A 21720-nucleotide genomic window follows, 5' to 3' on the forward strand; every position below is an offset into this window, starting at 1 on the left:
TGAAGAGGATGCCCAGTTCACCTCTTAATAGTTTATTGCAAGTTTGATAAAAATGACATGAAATACAACACATATATGAACTTAAACACATTAAAACAAATTACTATGAGTGTAGTTTCAGTACTGAGCCAAAACAAAAAAAATGTTTTTTTAGAAGGCAGCAGTATTAGATTTACTTCTCAGATTCTTTAACAATATCCGATTAATCAATAAGTATTTCTTTTCAACAGAAAGTATAGCTTGCACGAAAGATTAAGGCTTGTCTCCCTGATGTAGTCAGGGACTCTGGGAACCTAAATTAAAAGATACACATAACAATAGTTATGCTCTCGTCTGGAAGACCAGATTTAATCAACAAGCTTATCCATCTAACTTAAGCCATTTAAAATCAGCTACTGGTAAAAGCTTGCCCTGAGCTGGATTTAAAAGGTACTATCATTGAAAACACAATATATGACAATAATGTTGCCATGATTTGAGTAAAATAAGAAATAAACAGCCAGTTATTATCAACAGACTGGATCTTATCTACTTCCAAGGAGTTGGCTTGGAAGAATACATTTGGTCTATGGGCCGTAAGCTGGGCATAACAATTAGTAAACATAACATATATAAATTGCTTTATGAATATGGTTCAGAACCTGTTTAAGCAACAGTTTTCACTCTATGCACATTACCAATAGATCTGGGTTGGGATCTGGAATGGTTTTAGGTGCATCACTGCCCATTCCCATGACTGCTCTTTATGCACTTGTGTTTTATGAATGACTGTAAATACCTGAACAGCCCGAACAGTAATATGGTTTTTCTCCAGTGTGAATGCGCTGGTGTTTTTTCAGATCATTCTGTTTATTAAAACTCCAACCACAGTCTGAGCAGTGAAATGGTTTACCACCTGTGTGAATGCGCTGATGTGTTTGGAGACTCCAGTTATAAATAAAACTCTTCCCACAGTCTGAGCATTTGAACGGTTTCTCTCCAGTGTGAATGAGCTGGTGTGTTTTGAAATTACTCTCATTATTAAAACTTTTTCCACAGTCTGAGCACTGATACGGTTTCTCTCCAGTGTGAATGAGTTGGTGTCTTTTGAGATTTCCCTGCTGACTAAAATTCATCCCACAGTCTGAGCAGTAATATGGTTTTTCTCCAGTGTGAATGCGCTGGTGTCGCAGAAGAGTATTCTGCTGACTAAAACTCTTCCCACAGACTGGGCAGTGATACGGTTTCTCTCCAGTGTGAACGCGCTGGTGATTTTTGTAATTACGCTGATCATTAAAACTCTTTCCACAGTCTGAACATTGATATGGTTTCTCTCCAGTGTGAGTACGCTGGTGTTTTTTTAGAGTACTCAGTTGAGTAAATCCCTTCCCACAGTCTGAACAGTTATATGGTTTCTCTCCAGTGTGAATACGCTGGTGTTTTTTTAGAGTACACGGTTGAGTAAAATACATCCCACAGTCTGAACAGTGAAATGGTTTCTCTCCAGTGTGAATTCGCTGGTGTGATTTGAGATAACTCCTTGTAGTAAAACTCCTTTCACAGTCTGAGCAGTGGTGAGGTTTCTCCTTGTCTGTACTTTTCTGTATTTGTGTGTGAGGTGTAGGAGAAGGTGTTTGTTGAGTATTGGAGATTTCTCTGGATGCCATGTTCTCCTCTTTGTTCAGCAGCTTAAAATCTTTTTTTTTCGGAAATCTTCTGATTGTGTTTGTGTAGCTAAACTTCCTCAAGGAAAGTTAGGAAAGTTGACACTGGGATCAGGAGAAGACTTAGAACAGGACAGCACTCAGTTCTGGAAGAAACACAGAAAAAAGAAAACCTAATCTCAATTAAAAATGTAAGACAACATTAGTTAGTGATAGAAAGAAAATAACTGAACTGGCACATTGTCCTTAACATATTTGCAAATTTGTAGGTTTTTAAGTACTAAATTCCAGACTAACAAGACAAACAAAGAGTTATTTACACACAAAACCTTCAGCTGCTACAATGTGAGTTACATCACAAACATACACACATAAACTAAATAACCCTAACAAAAGAGAAAGGGCAACCACTGAGCCTGGAAGCTCCTTTTGAGCTGTTAAGCCATGACCCAAATACAATCACAACAAATGTTAGTGAACAGAGGACCTGTAGTAATAGTACTGAAGTTAGTTAGACCTTTTTTTGCTCTTCTAGCTTTCATCTTTACTTCATGCAGACACCACACGTGTATGGACACTAGACAGAACAGTAGATCTAACTGTTTTGTGCTGACAGTTTTTTAAAAGACTTAGGCTTGGTCTTAGGCTGCTGCATTTAAATATAGCGTTCCTTTCATAAAGTATTTTATGTCTTCTTTAAAAATAATGACATGCTTCTGATTATCTCTGTCTTTGCTTGAGTTAGCTCATTTGCTGTGTATTTTACTATATGGATATTTAAAACAGGACCTGAATATACAAATTAGGACTGAAAGTTTTAGTCAGTCGGGTTCGCGTTCTGGCGCTTAACCGTGTTTAATATTATTGTAAGTCCTGAGGCTTACTTGGCTCACGCAAACAGTGACGTGAACAATGTCAACCATCAATAGGAGAGCTACGAGAAGCCACAATATTTTTATATGCTTCTTACTTTAATATGTACAGTATTTTAACACAGGTAGCATTTTAAAGTCATAATATGAAAAGTTATTTTATTGTGCAGTGTTATTTTGGATACAAACAAGTTTAATAAATGCACATTTTTCAAGAATGATGGTCTTTATTGCAGTAATTCTGTCTAAAACAAAGGCAAATGTATAGCAGTGAAACTGTGATTCTTATACAAGGTTGCAGCAAAAAAAGCTTATAGGCCGAATTTAACACAAAATGTATTCTATTAAAAAATATCAAGAACTAACAGTGGCAGAAAAATATACCGTTGATGTGGACAAAAGTTGTGAGTCTCTGATAAATCACAGTATTGATATATAAAGTAAAAAGACTGTGACTTGTCTTTAAATGTGAGAGAGTGTCAGATTTTAGTCTGTTTAAAGCCACCCACTGTGAATTTGTGCAGCGGGTTGCAGATAACTGACACTAAAACAAATATGGATATAAGGCGATGTTTCGAAAAGAAAGAAAAACAGAGCTAACCACGTAAACTGTGATGAGATTCTGATGCAGTTTTGTAATAATAAAGTGCAGCTTGTGGCTACTCGGTTTAACTTTGGAATGAGATAGATTAGACAAGGTTTAAGAAAAAATATATATATATAATTTCTACTTGCCCTGATGTGCCTGATCAACCAATAACTATTTAATTTTTAAATTGTGTTTATTAATTTAGGACTGCAGGACTTACTGTAAGCAATAATGAACAGAACTTTTTTTTACCGGACTAGTTAGCTAGAAGCTGGATGTTGTGGATATGCAGAATTTAATACAATACTTTATGTTCGTAGTTTAAAGCAGTTTCACTGCCCTAAAATTGTGTATTTTCCACCATATCCAACTGATCAGCTAATAAACAGTCCTTTACTGAGTTTACCTGTTAAAATCCCTTTGCCCCATATAGACCATAAATCAGTCATTATGTATATCCAGCAGTGTATTAAACACATTATACCTCCACTTACTTTATTACGTGTCTCTAATGCAGATAAAGACTATGCAGGACAGTGGAAATATGCAGTAGAGTATGCAGAAACAGGGTTAAGAAACACTGCTCTAACATGACTTCTGTTCATTTTTCACTGTAATTGTATTTTTTGAGCAACGCCCCTGATCAACACCAATATAAATCATCACTGTCACACAAAAACCTCACATGTTCAGCTTTACAGAAGAAAACGTATTACCTTTTAATAAAAGTTAATATACAAATATTTTGGTGTTCCTCCAGCAGAGCAGTCTGAGTACAGAGGTGTGGCGCTGCTGATCAGAGCTGGATCTTCTGCTGCTCCACTTTACTGGAGACCGGGGGAAACTCTAACCCCCCTTCCATATTCACCTACAGAGAATACAGTCTTCATTTTAAACCACAGCAAACATCTGTCCAAAGCGCTGAAACTATTAGGACATCCAGCACAATCCACCTTAACCCCCAACAATCTGCTGCTGTGTTTCTAAACTAAAGTATCTAGTACTGCTCTGGAGCCCATGGCGTTACATCCGGCAACAAGCTGTCAAAATAAAAGTCCTGCAAAAGTTTGCCTCGTTTCACTGGTACCTTAAAGTTAAAGGCTTTAACTGTTCTAAAAAACATATTACACTTCGTGTTCATCAAATACCCAGAAATGACCCAGAAAACAAAATGACACTGAATCAATATTTATTTTTCCTTCATTTAATGCATCAAATCAGTGTTCATCTCAGATATCAAAATGTATTTATTTGTACCAAAGGTGTAGGAGCAGGTTTGACATTGTGGGGGGGTTGGGGGTGACAAATTTGCTAATATAAATCAAAGCCCACCCTATAGTGACTTAGAACAACATTTGTAGAATTATTTTTAATCACAAATATACGACAGATTTTTTCTGTACATCTGTTTATAATTAGTTAAATCCAACCAAAGGTGGCTTTACAACCTAAACATGTAATTTTACATTATATTTACTGTTATTAAAAAAATGTGTGTGCAATGTCTGAATTATTACATATGTAACAAAACCAATTAATTATCATCTAATATAAAAAAAACAAATTTGAGTATTATTTTGTTATTATGTCAGTTTTGTTGTGTACTTATATTGACTCCACTCTTAAAAAAAAAAACTCTGTAGCATTGGGTCCTGTGTTCTGATTTTTTTTTCTACTGATAGCACTTCTAACAATGATGTCTTTTATGAAAAAGAATATAACTTTACATTTCATAGAGATTTTTGGCAGCAGTTCATATAAAAGTTAGATAACCCAAACCCCCCAGTCTGTTAGCAGAACCAGATTATTCATAATTTATATACATTTTTATTGCATTATATTGTCAATGTATTTCTGATATTTTTTGATATTACGTCTATTTTATTGATTAAATATTAAAATTTCTATGAAAATAAGATACCCTGCTAACGGAATAACATCAAACTTCATTAGGACAAAGTTAAAGAGTGAAAGCTAAAAAAAGGATGTAACGTGTAGCTTTTCAGCTAAATTTACAGCTGTTTTTATAATATTAACTTAATGTAATATTTATGATAAATTGCATATTCATGAATGGCATATTAAACTCAAACTTGTTAAAATTATACTGAAGAATGTCCTGTAATAGTGGTATAGTAAATGAATGTTTTGGTAAAGATGAAAAACGAAGTATTTAAACCTGCATTTTATATATTTGAATTTAATTTACCCAGTAAATACATTTAAAACCTTTATTTCATGTAGCAGATTTTGCGTCGTCATTTGTTCATTTGACACATCAACAGGAATGGCTTCATGAACAGGAACACAGAAGCTACAAGAAGTTGCAAGAAGCACAACCCATAATTCAATGCATACATCTGTGGAACATGGTGGAGGAGTGTCATTGCAGGGGCATGAAAGGATGAGACAGGTACTGGTACACTGATCTCAATCCCATCCACCCCCTGGACCCCACTATCAGCCCTTACTCAAATGCGGTAATTCACACTACCTTGCGGTAATTCACTTACCTTCTTTTTTTTATTGAACTATACTTAAGCATGAGTAGACTGATAAATCACTGTCCTGAAACGTTATTTATCTTAGTCTTACTGAGCATAAAATGACCACACCTCTCTGCATCCTATACTAGCTACATTTATCTTCATTTTACGTTTATTTTAGGCTGTTTTATTATTGGCACCTGTATAACCACATCCAGTCATTTCTGAGAGAGTGTAATAAGAGATAAGCAGTGTGGTTTGATATTACTTTGATCTGCTTGTGTTCAAAGTAAACAGAAGGTGTGTGAGTTTTTGTAAAGCTTCTCAGAGACTTTGTATCACTGTGCTGCAACTTGAAGAGCACAGTAGTAGAGAGCTGTATCTGCCAGTCCTACTGTAACAGTGAGATCAGTGGATGATTCGAATTCAGGCGACTCAAATCTACTATCTGCAGTGTCTTCTTCACCACTTCGAGATCGAGCTCCTCTCCACAGTAAATACTGTAGAGCTCTGTTAGGATACTGTCTGTACCAGTAGAGATACACATGTTGACTACTTGAGTCATAAGTGCATGTCAGTGTAACAGATTCTCCTTCTGTTTTAGAAACAGAGAGATCAACTGGTTTAATCCAATCAGCAGCAAAAACACCTGAAAGAAAAAAATACATTTGATTTTGATGACAAAATAAGGAAAATTAAATGCTCCAAATATTATTATTCATATCTTGACAGTGAGTACCTGATATGCTAATGAGGATGATGAGGAGGATGGTCTTCATTGTGAATATGATCAGATGGAATCAGTAGTGTGTTTAAGCTCTCAGTGCTCTAATGCTGATCTGTGTGTTAGTGTGAATCTCTCTGAAGTGAGAGCAGTTATGAGAAACTACAACAGGAAACTAGAGGTGTGCGGATCGATCCAAATATCGATAATATCGATACCAACGCTGGTATTGGTATTGAGCAATACTCGTGTAAAAATATCGATATTCAAGCTTTTTTCTCTGCCGCACGCACTGACTGCTTCGCACGAGATTCACCACATTCTACTCTCTGGTCTCTTGTTGTTGCACATGCGTCACATGGCTCAGCAAAGCCAGCCAAACCGCCACGCAGGTAGGCTCAGCCTGGCCCCGCCCACTCAGCGCTCTCCTCGAGTCCACACGCCTCTACCTCAGGAGATTAGTGTTGAGTGATATTTTTTTACACTCTGTTTATTTAAGAAAAACTTGCATTTGAATTGCACTGAAAGGAAGACAATTCCTTATTTTTTATTGTTTTTCCAAATGACAATTCTATTAAAAAAAGAAACAAAGAACTAGAAAAGATGTCTAGTGAGGGGAGAATTTTTATTTTATTTTTTTATATTTTTTTATTTTATATTTAAACTTTGTTTTGTTACTGTTCCATTGTTTCTAAAAAAAATGTTGATTGTGTGTCACGCCTGGCCCTGTTTCCTGTCTGTCCTCGTGCCTGTGTTGTCCCACGTGACCCGTGCCCCTGTGTTCTGCCTGTGATTTTCCATTACCTCATGTCTCATTTGTAGCTCCGCCCCTTCCCCAGGTGTTTCTAATTCTAGTGTTTCGTGTTTCCTTAAATAGCCCTCGTCTACCACTTTGTGGCCGTCGGTCTTTGCACTGTCTCCTGTCGTTTGTCTTCCCGTGTTCTCAGTGTTTCTCTCAGTGTTTCTCTCAGTGTTTCTCTCAGTGTTTCTCTCAGTGTTTCTCTCAGTGTTTCTCTCAGTGTTTCTCTCAGTGTCTATCTTAGTTAAATCCTTGTAATTATCCTTGCCCTGTCTAGCTTTAGTTATTAGTTTATTTCTTTGTTTATCTACTCCCGCTTTGTTTGTTAGTATTATCTATCTAGTTTAGTTCCTTATTGTTTTCCTCGTTTGTTTTTGTCAGCCTCCCTATTTGTTTGTAGTATATATTTATCTTCCTGTTTATTCTGTTATTTTCTAGTTCCCTGTGTTTTCCCTAGTTTATTCCCTTGCCCTGTTTTAATTTATCCTGCCTAGTTTTATAGTCTCCCCGTTTGTTTATCTTTAGTCTCTCTCTCTTGTTTATTCCTAGTTTATTTTTCCAGCGTTTGTTTAGTTTTATGTTCTCTAGCCTCCCTCGTTTGTTTAGTTATTTTGTTGTTACGTGTTTACTTCTCTCTTTGTTTAATAAACTCACCTTACCTGCATTTACGTCCGCCTCCTCGTCTCTCTGCCTGGGTCAAACCCATGACAAAAAGACCGACCGCAATGGATGTAGCAGACTGGCACGCTGCAAGGAAGGCGGACCTGGAGTTTCTCCGTCTCCTGGCCGAGCAAATCCGGGGAGATGACCCGCTCCCAGCGCCTTTCCGCGGGTTGGAGCACGTCAGCCCTGCTGCAGTGGCGCCCGCCGAGACCCACGAGGGGAGCCCGTGGACTGGCTCCAGGATGGCGATCCGCCATGCTCCATTCGGGACTCCGGCGTTGGAATCCCCGAGGCCCCAAGGACGCCGCAGGCCTCGGGGTAGACGTTTTAAGGGGTCCCGCCAGCCGGAGGAGGAGCCCGTTCCCGGGGAGGATTTTCTTGGGGGGGCGCTAGGGCTGTGTGCGGTCAGCCTCGATCCTCGCCCCGACGAGGACGGGGGTGGCATGGATGCGGGCTGTGAGGAGTCCTATTCCTGGGACTACTCCGATCTCCTCACACCTGCATCCAGTGAGGAGGAGTTTGAGGACTGCCCTCCTGCACCAGCCCGCCAGCCGCTACCTCTTTCCGCGGTGGCTGCCGATCCGCGCCCTGTGTTTTTCGCGGTGGCAGCCGAGCCGCGGCCCGGGATTCCCGCGGTGGCGGTGGAGTCGCGCTCCGAGACCCCCTGCGCGGCGAGCCAGCCGCGGTCAAAGACTTTCCCCGCGCTCCTCACGCCGGACTCTGCACGAGAGAGTAGGAATCCAGTCCGGGTTTTTACTTCACCCGCAGCTTCGGGCTCAAGTGCTGCAGCGGATCTCTTCTTGCCACGCCCCGTGAAGCACGCGTCTGAAACGCTGCACCCCTTGATACAAGCGGCGGCCGCGCCGCTCTCCGAGACTTTAGCGGCGGCCACGCCTCTCTCCCAGACTGCAGCGGCGGCAGCGCCGCTCTCCGCGATTTCAGCGGCGGCCGCGCCGCGCTCACAGACTGCAGCGGCGGCAGCGCTGCTCTCCGGGATTTCAGCGGCGGCCGCGCCGCTCTCCGAGATTTCAGCGGCGGCCGCGCCGCTCCCCGAGACTTCAGCGGCGGCCGCGCCGCGCTCACAGACTGCAGCGGCGGCAGCGCCGCTCTCCGAGATTTCAGCGGCGGCCGCGCCGCTCTCCGAGATTTCAGCGGCGGCCGCGCCGCTCCCCGAGACTTCAGCGGCGGCCGCGCCGCGCTCACAGACTGCAGCGGCGGCAGCGCCGCTCTCCGAGTTTTCAGCGGCGGCCGCGCTGCTCTCCCAAGCACCAGCAGTCCCAGCTGCTCCAGTTCAAGCACCAGCAGTCCCAGCTGCTCCAGTTCAAGCACCAGCAGTCCCAGCTGCTCCAGTTCAAGCACCAGCAGTCCCAGCTGCTCCAGTTCAAGCACCAGCAGTCCCAGCTGCTCCAGCTCAAGCACCAGCAGTCCCAGCTGCTCCAGCTCAAGCACCAGCAGTCCCAGCTGCTCCAGTTCAAGCACCAGCAGTCCCAGCTGCTCCAGTTCAAGCACCAGCAGTCCCAGCTGCTCCAGTTCAAGCACCAGCAGTCCCAGCTGCTCCAGTTCAAGCACCAGCAGTCCCAGCTGCTCCAGTTCAAGCACCAGCAGTCCCAGCTGCTCCAGCTCAAGCACCAGCAGTCCCAGCTGCTCCAGCTCAAGCACCAGCAGTCCCAGCTGCTCCAGTTCAAGCACCAGCAGTCCCAGCTGCTCCAGTTCAAGCACCAGCAGTCCCAGCTGCTCCAGTTCAAGCACCAGCAGTCCCAGCTGCTCCAGTTCAAGCACCAGCAGTCCCAGCTGCTCCAGCTCAAGCACCAGCAGTCCCAGCTGCTCCAGCTCAAGCACCAGCAGTCCCAGCTGCTCCAGTTCAAGCACCAGCAGTCCCAGCTGCTCCAGTTCAAGCACCAGCAGTCCCAGCTGCTCCAGTTCAAGCACCAGCAGTCCCAGCTGCTCCAGTTCAAGCACCAGCAGTCCCAGCTGCTCCAGCTCAAGCACCAGCAGTCCCAGCTGCTCCAGCTCAAGCACCAGCAGTCCCAGCTGCTCCAGTTCAAGCACCAGCAGTCCCAGCTGCTCCAGTTCAAGCACCAGCAGTCCCAGCTGCTCCAGTTCAAGCACCAGCAGTCCCAGCTGCTCCAGCTCAAGCACCAGCAGTCCCAGCTGCTCCAGCTCAAGCACCAGCAGTCCCAGCTGCTCCAGTTCAAGCACCAGCAGTCCCAGCTGCTCCAGCTCAAGCCCCAGCAGTCCCAGCTGCTCCAGCTCCAGCAACAGCAGTCCCAGCTGCTCCAGCTCCAGCAACAGCAGTCCCAGCTGCTCCAGCTCCAGCAACAGCAGTCCCAGCTGCTCCAGCTCCAGCGCCAGCTGTCCCAGCTGCTCCAGCTCCAGCACCAGCAGTCCCAGCTGCTCCAGCTCCAGCACCAGCAGCTCCCAGAACTATGTTTGGGCCGAGGCCCCGTATTTCCAGGCCTGCTCCAAGGCCTCCTGACTTTGCCCCCAGTCATGTGCCCAGGCTGTCCCCACAGACTTTTGCCAGTCCTGGGCACCCACCTATGTTTTTGGTCCCCCTGTCTCTCCCTGTCCTGGTCCCTGTATCTGTGAGTGTTCCAGTTCCTGTCCCCGGTGGTTTCTCTGTTCCTGTCCCTGTTACTGTGTTTGTTTCCGTCCCCGTCAATGTTCTTGTCCCTGTTCCCATGTCCGGTCCCGTCCAGTCTCTGTCTCATGTCCAGTCTCCGTCACCTGTCCAGTTCCCCGTCCAGTCTCCGTCACCTGTCCAGTTCCCCGTCCAGTCTCCGTCACCTGTCCAGTTCCCCGTCCAGTCGCCGTCACCTGTCCAGTTCCCCGTCCAGTCTCCGTCACCTGTCCAGTTCCCCGTCCAGTCTCCGTCACCTGTCCAGTCTCTGTCCCCTGTCCTGTCTCCGTCACCTGTCCAGTTCCCTGTCCAGTCTCCCGTTCGGTCTCCTGTTTTCCCCGGCCTCTCCCTGCCGCCAGCCCCCGGGGTTTGTTTTTACGCGCCTCGGGAGCTGCGCGTTTAGGGGGAGGTTTCTGTCACGCCTGGCCCTGTTTCCTGTCTGTCCTCGTGCCTGTGTTGTCCCACGTGACCCGTGCCCCTGTGTTCTGCCTGTGATTTTCCATTACCTCATGTCTCATTTGTAGCTCCGCCCCTTCCCCAGGTGTTTCTAATTCTAGTGTTTCGTGTTTCCTTAAATAGCCCTCGTCTACCACTTTGTGGCCGTCGGTCTTTGCACTGTCTCCTGTCGTTTGTCTTCCCGTGTTCTCAGTGTTTCTCTCAGTGTTTCTCTCAGTGTTTCTCTCAGTGTTTCTCTCAGTGTTTCTCTCAGTGTTTCTCTCAGTGTTTCTCTCAGTGTCTATCTTAGTTAAATCCTTGTAATTATCCTTGCCCTGTCTAGCTTTAGTTATTAGTTTATTTCTTTGTTTATCTACTCCCGCTTTGTTTGTTAGTATTATCTATCTAGTTTAGTTCCTTATTGTTTTCCTCGTTTGTTTTTGTCAGCCTCCCTATTTGTTTGTAGTATATATTTATCTTCCTGTTTATTCTGTTATTTTCTAGTTCCCTGTGTTTTCCCTAGTTTATTCCCTTGCCCTGTTTTAATTTATCCTGCCTAGTTTTATAGTCTCCCCGTTTGTTTATCTTTAGTCTCTCTCTCTTGTTTATTCCTAGTTTATTTTTCCAGCGTTTGTTTAGTTTTATGTTCTCTAGCCTCCCTCGTTTGTTTAGTTATTTTGTTGTTACGTGTTTACTTCTCTCTTTGTTTAATAAACTCACCTTACCTGCATTTACGTCCGCCTCCTCGTCTCTCTGCCTGGGTCAAACCCATGACATTGTGATACTAAAGTATTTTGTTATCACTTACAATGTTTGGTGAAATTATATCCTAGGTTTTTGGATCATTTGGATCTATAAAGCTTAAATATTAAAAAGTATCGGTATCAGTATCGATATCGGCAATACTGGCCCTGCGTTTACTTGGTATCGGATCGATACCAAAATTCCCGGTATCGCACACCTCTACAGGAAACTCCTGCTCTGAGGAGCTGCTCCACTCTGCTCTCTGTCTTTGTAGAAGATCAGAGTGTTAATAAATCAACCACAAACACAGTCAGCGGTTAAACTGTACAATATTATTACTAAGTAGTAAAAACGAGAGCATTCATAAACAATAAAATCATTTAACATAAAAGCAAAAAATATAACATTGCATAAACCTGATATTGCTTAAAAAACTGTAAATTCAGTATCTCCAGTGTTAAGTTGTGTTCAAGTGTTTAGTCTGTCTGTCTGTCTGTCAGCAGTAAATATTTTTCTGTGCATACAGTAATTAAACAGATTCATGTAAAAAATTAGGACATTCTGTTTTAGTGACTTACATCTTGCAGTGCAGCTTCTGTATTTCTGTTCAATAAATATTTTATATACACACCCACCTCCTGAAGTTTCCGAGTTCAGTTCACTTCTAGAATTTAAATAGAATACTGATTGTAAGAAATAGGAACTGTCCCAATAAGTATAATCACAAATATAACATTGTAGGAAATAAAACGGCAGGAACTCTACTGAAGTCTGATAGTCAGAGTTTTAGTACAGTGTTTGGTGGGTTTCCTGTCACTGTGGGCCTCAGAGCACAGTAGTGGAGAGCAGAGTCTGATACTGCAGTAGAGGAGATGATCAGATTCACACTGTTTTTCTCTTTATTTACTTTTGCAGAAACTCCATCAACTGGAGGATCAGCTTTAATCTCAGAGTTAGCTTCATCCACCAAGATCAGGAAACTCAGGTCTGGACCTGGAATACTGACGGTACCACAGCAGACTATCAGTTGAAAGGGATCCATTGTATTTGCAGGACAGGGTAACAGAACCTCCCTGTAGGACATTAACAGTGGAAGAACTTGGTTCTATTCCCTCACCAGAAGTGGAACCTGCTGGAGAGATAGAGACGTACTAAAATCTGTCCTATATTAACTTACTGTTCTCCACACTGAGATCATGAGAAATACATGTTCTGTTTCAGCTGTAACTGAATCTTACCTAAAATCAGAAAAGGAAGCCACCAGTGATGAAGACGAGTCATAACTGAACAGTGGTGCTGCAGCTCAGTGTTGCTCTAGTGTTTAAATGTTCATAATTCACTTCAGCTTCCCTCACTTCCCTTCTTACAGCAGCTCAGTGACACAAACCACCCCATCTGTTACAGTTCTTCTACAGTTTTAGAGGAAATCTGCCCTCTACTGGACCATTACTGTAATTATGTCTCTGTATATGAAGATTGAATTCTACTATATCATCATCATCACCATTATTGTTATCTTTATGGATAATCCACTCCACACCAACCCCATTAAAGCTCACTCTGGATCCTGCATTTTACTGGTAACTGTAACTAAACAGTTTAATGACACTGATCACTCCAAACACTCTTCTTCACACAGCTCACCTCCAACAGTTATTATCCTGTAGTATATTTACATCTGCAGATTTATTCAGTAATAACAATTTTAAGATATAACAAATAAGTTTTACACATACAGACTTTTAATTTTATCAATTATTCTACAGGTTTCTTGTGTATTTGCTTTGAGTAACCATGAAATAAAGTGTCTATACTTGAAACATATAAAAGTTATAACTGAAATTATTATTAGAATCAGATTATGAAATTACTGTGTTTGGGACTGTTGATGACATGACTCTTCAAACCATCACTGATTGTGGAAACTTCACACTAGACCTCAAGCAGGTTGGACTGTGTGTCTCTTCACTCTTCCCCCAGACTCTGATCCCTTGATTTACAAATGAAATGTGAAATTTACTGATGATTAGTGATGGTTTGGAGAGACATGTCATCTGCTGGTGTTGATCCACTGTGTTTTATTATCAAGTCTAAAGTCAGTGCAGTTTTGTTTTCCCACAAAATCTTACAGCACTTTATGCTTCCCTCTGCTACTGACAACTTTTATGGAGATGCATATTTCATTTCCCAGCAGGACTTGGCACACTGCCCACACCGCAGAAGGTGTTTTAAGTGTTTTTTGGCGCTTCATCTCATTACAGAATATTACCTCTAGAATTTCAGCTGTAGAATTACAGCGCCCCCTCCTGAAATATCAGTGTTTCTACATATTTCACAAGAAAGGTTTTAGTACAGTGTTTGGTGGGTTTCCTGCCACTGTGGGCCTCAGAGCACAGTAGTAGAGAGCAGAGTCTGATACTGCAGTAGAGGAGATGATCAGATTCACACTGTTTTTATTCCTTTTTGATGGTTGATGAATATTCCAGGAACTGGAGGTTGAGCTTCAGTAATGCTCCCTGCATAGTCCAGTATGAGGAACTGGGGAGGAGAGCCTGAATACTGTTGATACCAGTGAAGACTGTCAGCACTTACAGTGTAGTTACAGGAGAGGGTAACATTCTGACCTTCAACAGCAAAAACAGCATCTCTGCTAGGAGTGATGACGTCTTCAGCTCTGTTACCTACAAATAAAATCATAGAATTAATGATTAACCCACCATTCATAGATCTGTTAGCATGTAGCTAATGAACAGCATTAGGAAACTGTGTGTTAGTAGATGTTAGATCTTCAAAGGTTTATAATCTCTGAACTGTTTACCTGTAAGAGCAGAGAGCAGCAGTACAGTGAAAATGATCATGGTGGTGTAGCACACACTGGGAGAAGAACACACTGAGTTTCAGCTCTCCTCTCTACTATCCTCTCTACTACACACTCAGCTCCACCCACTCACTCAACACCTCATCTTACAGGCTTAATTTGCCATCCAGCAGCATCATGTGATCCTGCCCTTTAGTGAGGTGGAACAATGCTTCATGTAAAATTATCTTTTAGAATTGAATAAAATTTTATTTAATAGAAGTCAATTAAGCATTAATACATGAGAGGGAGTGCTATAATGTAATATTGTCAGCACATACCACAGTTCCATTATCACTGTTTATTGACATTTTTACTTTGACACTTTGGACATTTTAGGGTGTAGTCTTTTAGGGGCGTACTCATACTCATTTTTTTTGCCAGTGGTTTAGACATTATTGGCTGTATATTGAGTTATTTTGAGGGAAGAATAAATTAACACTGTTATATAAGCTGCACACAGGCTACTTTTAATTTCAGTAGTGGCTCCCTGATGCCCGCAAGTCACATATAATCTCCCGGAATTCAGAACGAGTGCCCAAGAGTGCACTGCACACAAACGCGCACACAGGCGACAGACTTTTTTTATCTAATCGTGTGTGGGAAGGAGAGAGAGAAAACAGAGAGGGTTCTGATTGGCCTGTTCTCTGCAAAGAGTCTGTGAGACAGCCAATCAGTTTTTAGTGTGGGCGGGCAGTGTTTTTCCCCCCTCCCGGACGGGATTTGTTCAGTGAGTGAGAGAGAGCAGATCATGGCGAAGGCAATATTAATAATTATTGTAATATGATATGAAATGTTTTTGATATTGCGCCATTTTTTGTGATATTGTAACTGTCAATTTTTGTCAAATAAAAGCTTTCTTTCCAAAAAAAAAAAAAAAAAAAGGACAGCAGAGGCAGGGACTTCCAAAAAGAAAAAAGATAAAACTAATTTCACCTCTGAATACTCTAAATTTAATTTAAACAAAAAAGTTAAATTAATTAATATAAAAGTAAGGTTTCTTTATCCTTTGGTGTGTGTGCAAGTTTTTTTTTGTTTTTTTTTTTTTTGAGGGGGGTGGGGGTGGGGGGGTGATAACCTCCCTGAAATCAACTTTTGCAACTTGGGATGTCTGTTGTAACTGTTCTTTAATTAGACTGTTAGTCTACACATATGAAAATAAGCATGAAATACACACAGTATGTAGTAATGGATTATGATATAAATAAAGCCTGTTACAAAACTATCACACCTCGAAAGAATAGGTTTAATAAAATCTGCCAAAAGTGTTGCCAAAATCTGTTCTGTGTTGGTTAATTACACTTTAAATGATCAGGTTCAGAGCCACTTGTGTACTATTTACTCTATTTACTCTAAGGTATTCCACCTCAAACTGAAAGTCAAGCATAGTTTACATATAAGGTAAGAAAATTTAATTGTACTTTTGTTAAGTATATCTAGATCAAAAGATTAAGTACAAGTATATGCCAAATATGCCTAGACTTTTCTGTATACTTGTCAGTATAATTCAAGTATACTTAAGTATAATTATATTTAGTATGTCACTATTATACTAATAGTACTCTTGAATAATCTTCTTTTTTGTAAGGGATGATATGCATGTGTGTAAGTCTGTAAGTGTATGTATATACTTGTATGTGTGTGTAACTGATTATATAAGTGTGTATTTGTATGGGTTGTTTTGGGTGTGTTTAGGGTTGGGGTTCATTTGGTGTGTTAAGTGGTGTTTAGGGATGGTTTTGGGGTCCAGTGTTTTTAAATAGAGGACGGTGGTTGGAGGGGTCGCTGTCGACCCTCAGCTGCACCAGCTGTGTTGGTTCTCTGAGATGTAGAAGATGGGAATCTTGAACAGGCTGAGGACAGTAAAGTGCTGCAGGAATGCATCCAAACAGCAAGAATGAGTTCTAGAGGAACCTTTGGACTCCAGAGCACGTTTACCTATTCCATCACCATCAGCCCTGAAACATGCTGTGCTCTGTGAACAGTCATATAAAGATCCTGCATAGTTACTGTACAGTCACTAGGTGATTCATCTTTAAATGCAGGCTGACATGAAGACAGGAAAGCTTGATGTAGTATTAGGTTAATTGCATAGGCAGGAACCATTGTTCAGTCAAGGGTTGAACTGGGGGGACCTAATAAAGAGGAGTTCTAAAGTGAAGCTGGTGGGTGGTGTCGTCTGTTGTTGTCTCTCGCTCTTCAGAAGTTTTATACTGAACGGTAAAACTGAACATGGTGTCAGAAGTGGGATAGGAGTAAGTTCTCCAACGTTTTGTGTTTCAATACCACTGGCGAAGTAAATAAAACAAAACGGACAAAAACTGGGTTACCGCACGATGGGTGCTTGGACCCCTATAATCGCCATTTGATACCCGCGAGTTTGGGGGGGCATATCCAAGCGGTTCAGCATTACAGCGCGGCAGCATGAGCCTGTTCCAAGTCCCACCACCGGATACATTGGAGGGTGCACTGACTGCAGCCTGCGGGAAGGCGGAGTTGGACGTCCAGCGCGTCCAGTCCCGCCCACTTTGTCCACGTCACGCCTCGTCAGTCTCGCGAGCTTGACGGTCACGCCTCATCAGCCTCGCGAGCTTGTCCTGTTGATGACACCACAAGAGGACCTTCTTCCGCTCCCACTGCTTGTACTTGCACAGAATCTACTGCTCCTACATCTTCTTCTCCAACTCCTCCTCCACCTGTTATTCCTCTACCACTGGTTCCTGATTCTCTTCCTCCAACTTCTCCTCAGCCTACTGATGCTTTACCACCACAGAAACCACCCAGACTCTGTGGACAGAGGCAGCACACTGTCATGTGTATTCATTGTGGAATAGAGATAAACAAACGTAACTTAAGGGTACATCTACTGAGGAAACATACTGACAATAAGAAGGATATAACCGCACAGCATCATCTTAGTTGTGAGTGTGTTGATGCTACGAATGGCATTTTTGCCGTAGCAAAGTCATTTACAGGCCCCAATACACCTATTCACGTCATTAAAAAGAATTGGGGTATGAATCAGCAAACAAGATGTGAAATGGATCTGTGTAGGATCAACTCAGAATTTGCACAAAGAAGTAACTTACATCCATTTGAGTGTCAGCATGTTAAGTCCCTCACCTATTGCCCACCTGCTAAAATTTATTCTCCTACTCTTGAAGAGGATACTTTGACGGAAATGGTTCATGATAAGTGGTTTGGGAATGATAAAAAGAATCTATGTCTGCAACGGCAAAGAGAGGCAAATAATGGACGAGCCCCTCTGTCATGCCAGGTTACAGTAGGTGGGCCTCCATCAAAAAGATTTATTTCTGTGTTTGAGCCGAACATTTCTTATTATAGCAGGTTAGGTAGAGGGCTTTTTTCCTTTGACACAAAGAGGATTGAATGGCACTGCCCATGTGCAAAGTCTAGGCAGTCTTGCATTCACAAATGCATTGCAAAGTGGCATCTGTTTCAGACGGAACAGATGCTTTTCAGACGTGTTCGGATAGTGGAAGATGATATCCAGGAAGTATTTACAGAAGGTACAGAGGATGTGGAAGAACAGCAACTGGATGAAGGGCCACGGTATCCACCGGAAGATGCACAACTCTCACGAATGGTGCACTATATCTTCAAAAACAAGAAGCTTCCTGCAGTTCTCCCTGCTGATGTAGCCAATGCAAGAAATGTTTTCCCAAAGCACTTGGTTCCATTGGAGACCATTTGCACAGAATGCACAGAAAACACTCTACTTAGTGAACCTCAGCTTATCACTTCAAAAGCAACAATCTTGACTATGACAGATGTCATTGAAGGTATGTTCATGTGTTTGTATGTATTTATTTATTTAAATATTTATGTAATCTAAAGTTATCCTATTATGAATTATCATGATTTACTACTGCTTCTACTATTGCTCACAATGTCTATTCTGACAATAATTTTATAATTTAAATAACTAATATCTAATCAACATAAAGTATTGTATCCAACAATATTGGACAACAAAATGTGTACCAAACAATACTTCTTTGAATGCTGTTGACAACTGTACATTAAAAATTGTTTTCATTAGGGATTTCAACATACTGCAAGTGCTGCTACAGGTGTGGTATGATCTATCGCTACCAGGAATGGTCTGATGGAGTTCACAACTATGATGACCACATACTTCTGTCCTTGCATCTCTGTATCTTCCTTCGCAACAGTCTCCAAGTATGAAGTGTTTTCAGTCAGTTTTGCTATGTGTACTGTTTTGTTTTGAAATGTTACACAGTCTATAAAAATCTTATCCATCAAATTTTTCAGACTCACCAGGCTATTGGAAGTGCTGTAGAAGCATTAGAGAAGACGTGTGGTAAAAGATTTCCATCACATCAAAGAGTGTTGTACGCGTATCTCCATTTTGAGGCCCTGACAGATCACTCGTACACTTTTGCATGTGTAATGTGTGGTTACCATCCTGTAACAGTTGTCATAGACCTTCATAAAAAGGGAGTCTTTAGTATGCCTGGTAAACACACACTCTTCTCACAAATATTAGGTTTGCATTATTTATTATAAATATTTATAATTTTCTTAAATAATCCATTGTCCGGTGTTTTGTGTGGTTGTTTTATTTCTTTCATAGTGAGCAACATTGAGGTACCACCTCAGGATTTTGATGGGAAAGTCAATGCTGAAGAGTTTTGGGAAGGGGTATCATTGGAAATGATCAGTCGTGGCTTGGTGCCAAGTAAGTATAATCAACAAGTTGTGCAACCTGTTTGCCATCACACATCATAAACCACTTCAGTTATTATGTTCATTTTTATCATTTTAAGGCAATAGACAAAACCCATTTGTGGTTTGTCCAAGCTACCATTACTGGGCCCCATGGATTGGTTGCCACACAAGAAGCACCAGTATGGTCTTAAACACAGAGTACAGTAAAGTCCATACAGCCCGCACTCCAGATGAAGCATCTGACTTCAACATCACAGAGGACCGTCTCACAGACGAGATTCTTAAACTTAAGGTATTTACAGTTGTGACGTCATTTCCATTGTGTGTGAATATTGTCATGGTTGGAAAAAATATTCTACATAGCTAATCTTGCTGCTGTATACTACAGATGGAAGCTGTGCGTAGTTTATGCAAGCAGTGTGGCATAGACTCCAAGGGCTCCAGAATGGACTTAGTTATGAGGTTGCGCCAAGAAATGCAAACCCGAGGAACATATGACAAAATCTTTTCTAAGGTCTGGGGAGCATCTGGTAAGATAATTGATCATTTGTATGCTTGATGCAGTACTGTATTACTTTAGCATATACTGATTTTATTTCTTGTTGCCTTCACCAGGTGGATGGGCTGTGGTTACCTGTCCCTGTGCTATTGTGTACGCCGTAAAATTTAACCTAAGGGCAGAGAGCCCAAGAGATTTTGCAGACATTCTATTATCAATGACTCATTTCCCCAATCTGACATTGTATGATTTTGCCAGAGGGCTGGCAACCCATACAAATCTGAGGGAGCCAGAGTCTATGCCTTTTAGCCCCTATGAGGGCAGGCTGCTTGAACCAACAGACAACAATGTCAGACTGGCTTCAGCAGGGCAGATTAAAGTGAGTTTGCCTTGGCTGACAAGTAAAAAGGTTGTACCTGATGAAAATGGTCACCCCCTGACAGGGTCATCAGAGCATTATGCTCTATATGACCGCTTCCATGAGGCAAACACAAAAGACAAAAAGGATGCTTTGCGCAAAATAGAACTTATTCCAGAGGTATGTGGCTGGGTCAATAGCCAGTGTGCTGAGCAGCTTTTTGCTGGCATGAGGAAGAACAATCACTTCCTTAACATGATGACTCCCACATCACATATATTTTTAGTGCGAAATATTTTGCACCACTACAACAATGCACGCAACACAAAGACTCTTGAAGAGATGAAGAAAGCATTACATGTTGGAATGGAAATAGAGTTCAATTCAAGGGGACAGACAGTAATGGGTATGTACTTTTTTAATACATCATATGAAAAAACTATACAATAAATAAACTATAAAAATTTGTTCTGATTTATTCTGATATTATATGCACTCGTTGCCCTAGTACATGTTTTAAACATTTCTAAGGTGCCTAAAATCATGTGGAAGCATCCTCAGTAGATTCCTCTGGTGTGTCCAGAGCAGCAGCAGCGGCCCCTGGTGTGTCCACAGCAGCAGCAGCAGCAGCAGCGGCCCCTGGTGTGTCCAGAGCATCAGCCACCCCTGGAGTGTCCAGAGCAGCAGCAGCGGCCCCTGGTGTGTCCAGAGCATCAGCCACCCCTGGAGTGTCCAGAGCAGCAGCAGCGGCCCCTGGTGTGTCCAGAGCATCAGCGGCCCCTGGAGTGTCCAGAGCATCAGCAGCGGCCCCTGGAATGTCCACAGCAGCAGCAGCGGCGGCCCCTGGTGTGTCCAGAGCATCAGCGGCCCCTGGAGTGTCCAGAGCAGCAGCAGCGGCCCCTGGTGTGTCCAGAGCATCAGCGGCCCCTGGAGTGTCCAGAGCATCAGCAGCGGCCCCTGGAATGTCCACAGCAGCAGCAGCGGCGGCGGACCCTGGTGTGTCCGCAGCAGCAGCAGCAGCGGCGGCCCCTGGTGTGTCCAGAGCATCAGCGAACCCTGGAGTGTCCACAACATCAGCAGGGGCCCCTGGTGTGTCCGCAGAAGCAATATCGGCCCCTGGTTTGTCCGTAGCAGAAGCAGCACCTGTTGTATCCATAGTACCTCAAATAGCACCAAAATCTGGTAAGTAATGTGATATGCATGTTTTATAAGGGTGTGATGAGTCAATAATAAAGCTGTTGCATGGTACAGTGAATTAATCTGTGACTACCCACACCTTTTCAGATCTTTTGTCAGAAGTTTGTTTAACTTTTAGGAACCCTTCTGTTTGATGCACAAACATTTGTGCATGGCAGACATATTTCTACCAATATGCCAAATTGTTTTAATTTCTGCATGTGTACTTCTCAACTCACAGATACTTAATATTTCACAGTTGTTTGAGATTGCAGCTGTTGAAGGCAACTGAATCCTTGTACTTCATATATCTTACACTTACTATGTTACACCTAGTACATTTCATACTTGCTGAACTTTAATAATATACTGCACATGTCTGAAAGAAAGATCCATGAACATGACCATCTAAATTTGTTAATGATAAATTGCTAGTTCTTTTTGTTTTTTCAGTGGCAAACTGTTGGAGACTGACACACTTAGACCATATATGTGCCAGCAGGAATATCTGGGACTTCAAACTTCACAAAGGACTTGAGACA

At 42.4% G+C, this 21720-nt stretch overlaps 2 protein-coding genes and 1 pseudogene across 3 annotated transcripts in view; 1 reads left to right on the top strand and 2 right to left on the bottom strand.

The window, feature by feature from the left end:
- LOC125801307 (zinc finger protein 585A-like) overlaps positions 1–21720 on the bottom strand; it is a 188292-nt gene that overhangs the window by 81702 nt on the left and 84870 nt on the right. The gene's annotated exons all lie outside the window — the stretch shown is intronic.
- Positions 12354–14272, bottom strand: LOC125801667 (T cell receptor alpha variable 14/delta variable 4-like; annotated as a pseudogene).
- On the top strand, positions 16816–21719 carry LOC111188491 (uncharacterized). Its single transcript, XM_049477220.1, has 8 exons — positions 16816–18235; positions 18496–18635; positions 18729–18933; positions 19051–19155; positions 19244–19437; positions 19534–19675; positions 19761–21184; positions 21632–21719. The coding sequence occupies exons 1-7, from the start codon at positions 17245–17247 to the stop codon at positions 20450–20452; spliced, it is 2469 nt and encodes an 822-aa protein (XP_049333177.1). The 5' UTR covers positions 16816–17244; the 3' UTR covers positions 20453–21184; positions 21632–21719.

This window comes from Astyanax mexicanus, chromosome 4 (genome assembly GCF_023375975.1).
Source record: "Astyanax mexicanus isolate ESR-SI-001 chromosome 4, AstMex3_surface, whole genome shotgun sequence".
Lineage (NCBI taxonomy): Eukaryota > Metazoa > Chordata > Actinopteri > Characiformes > Acestrorhamphidae > Astyanax > Astyanax mexicanus.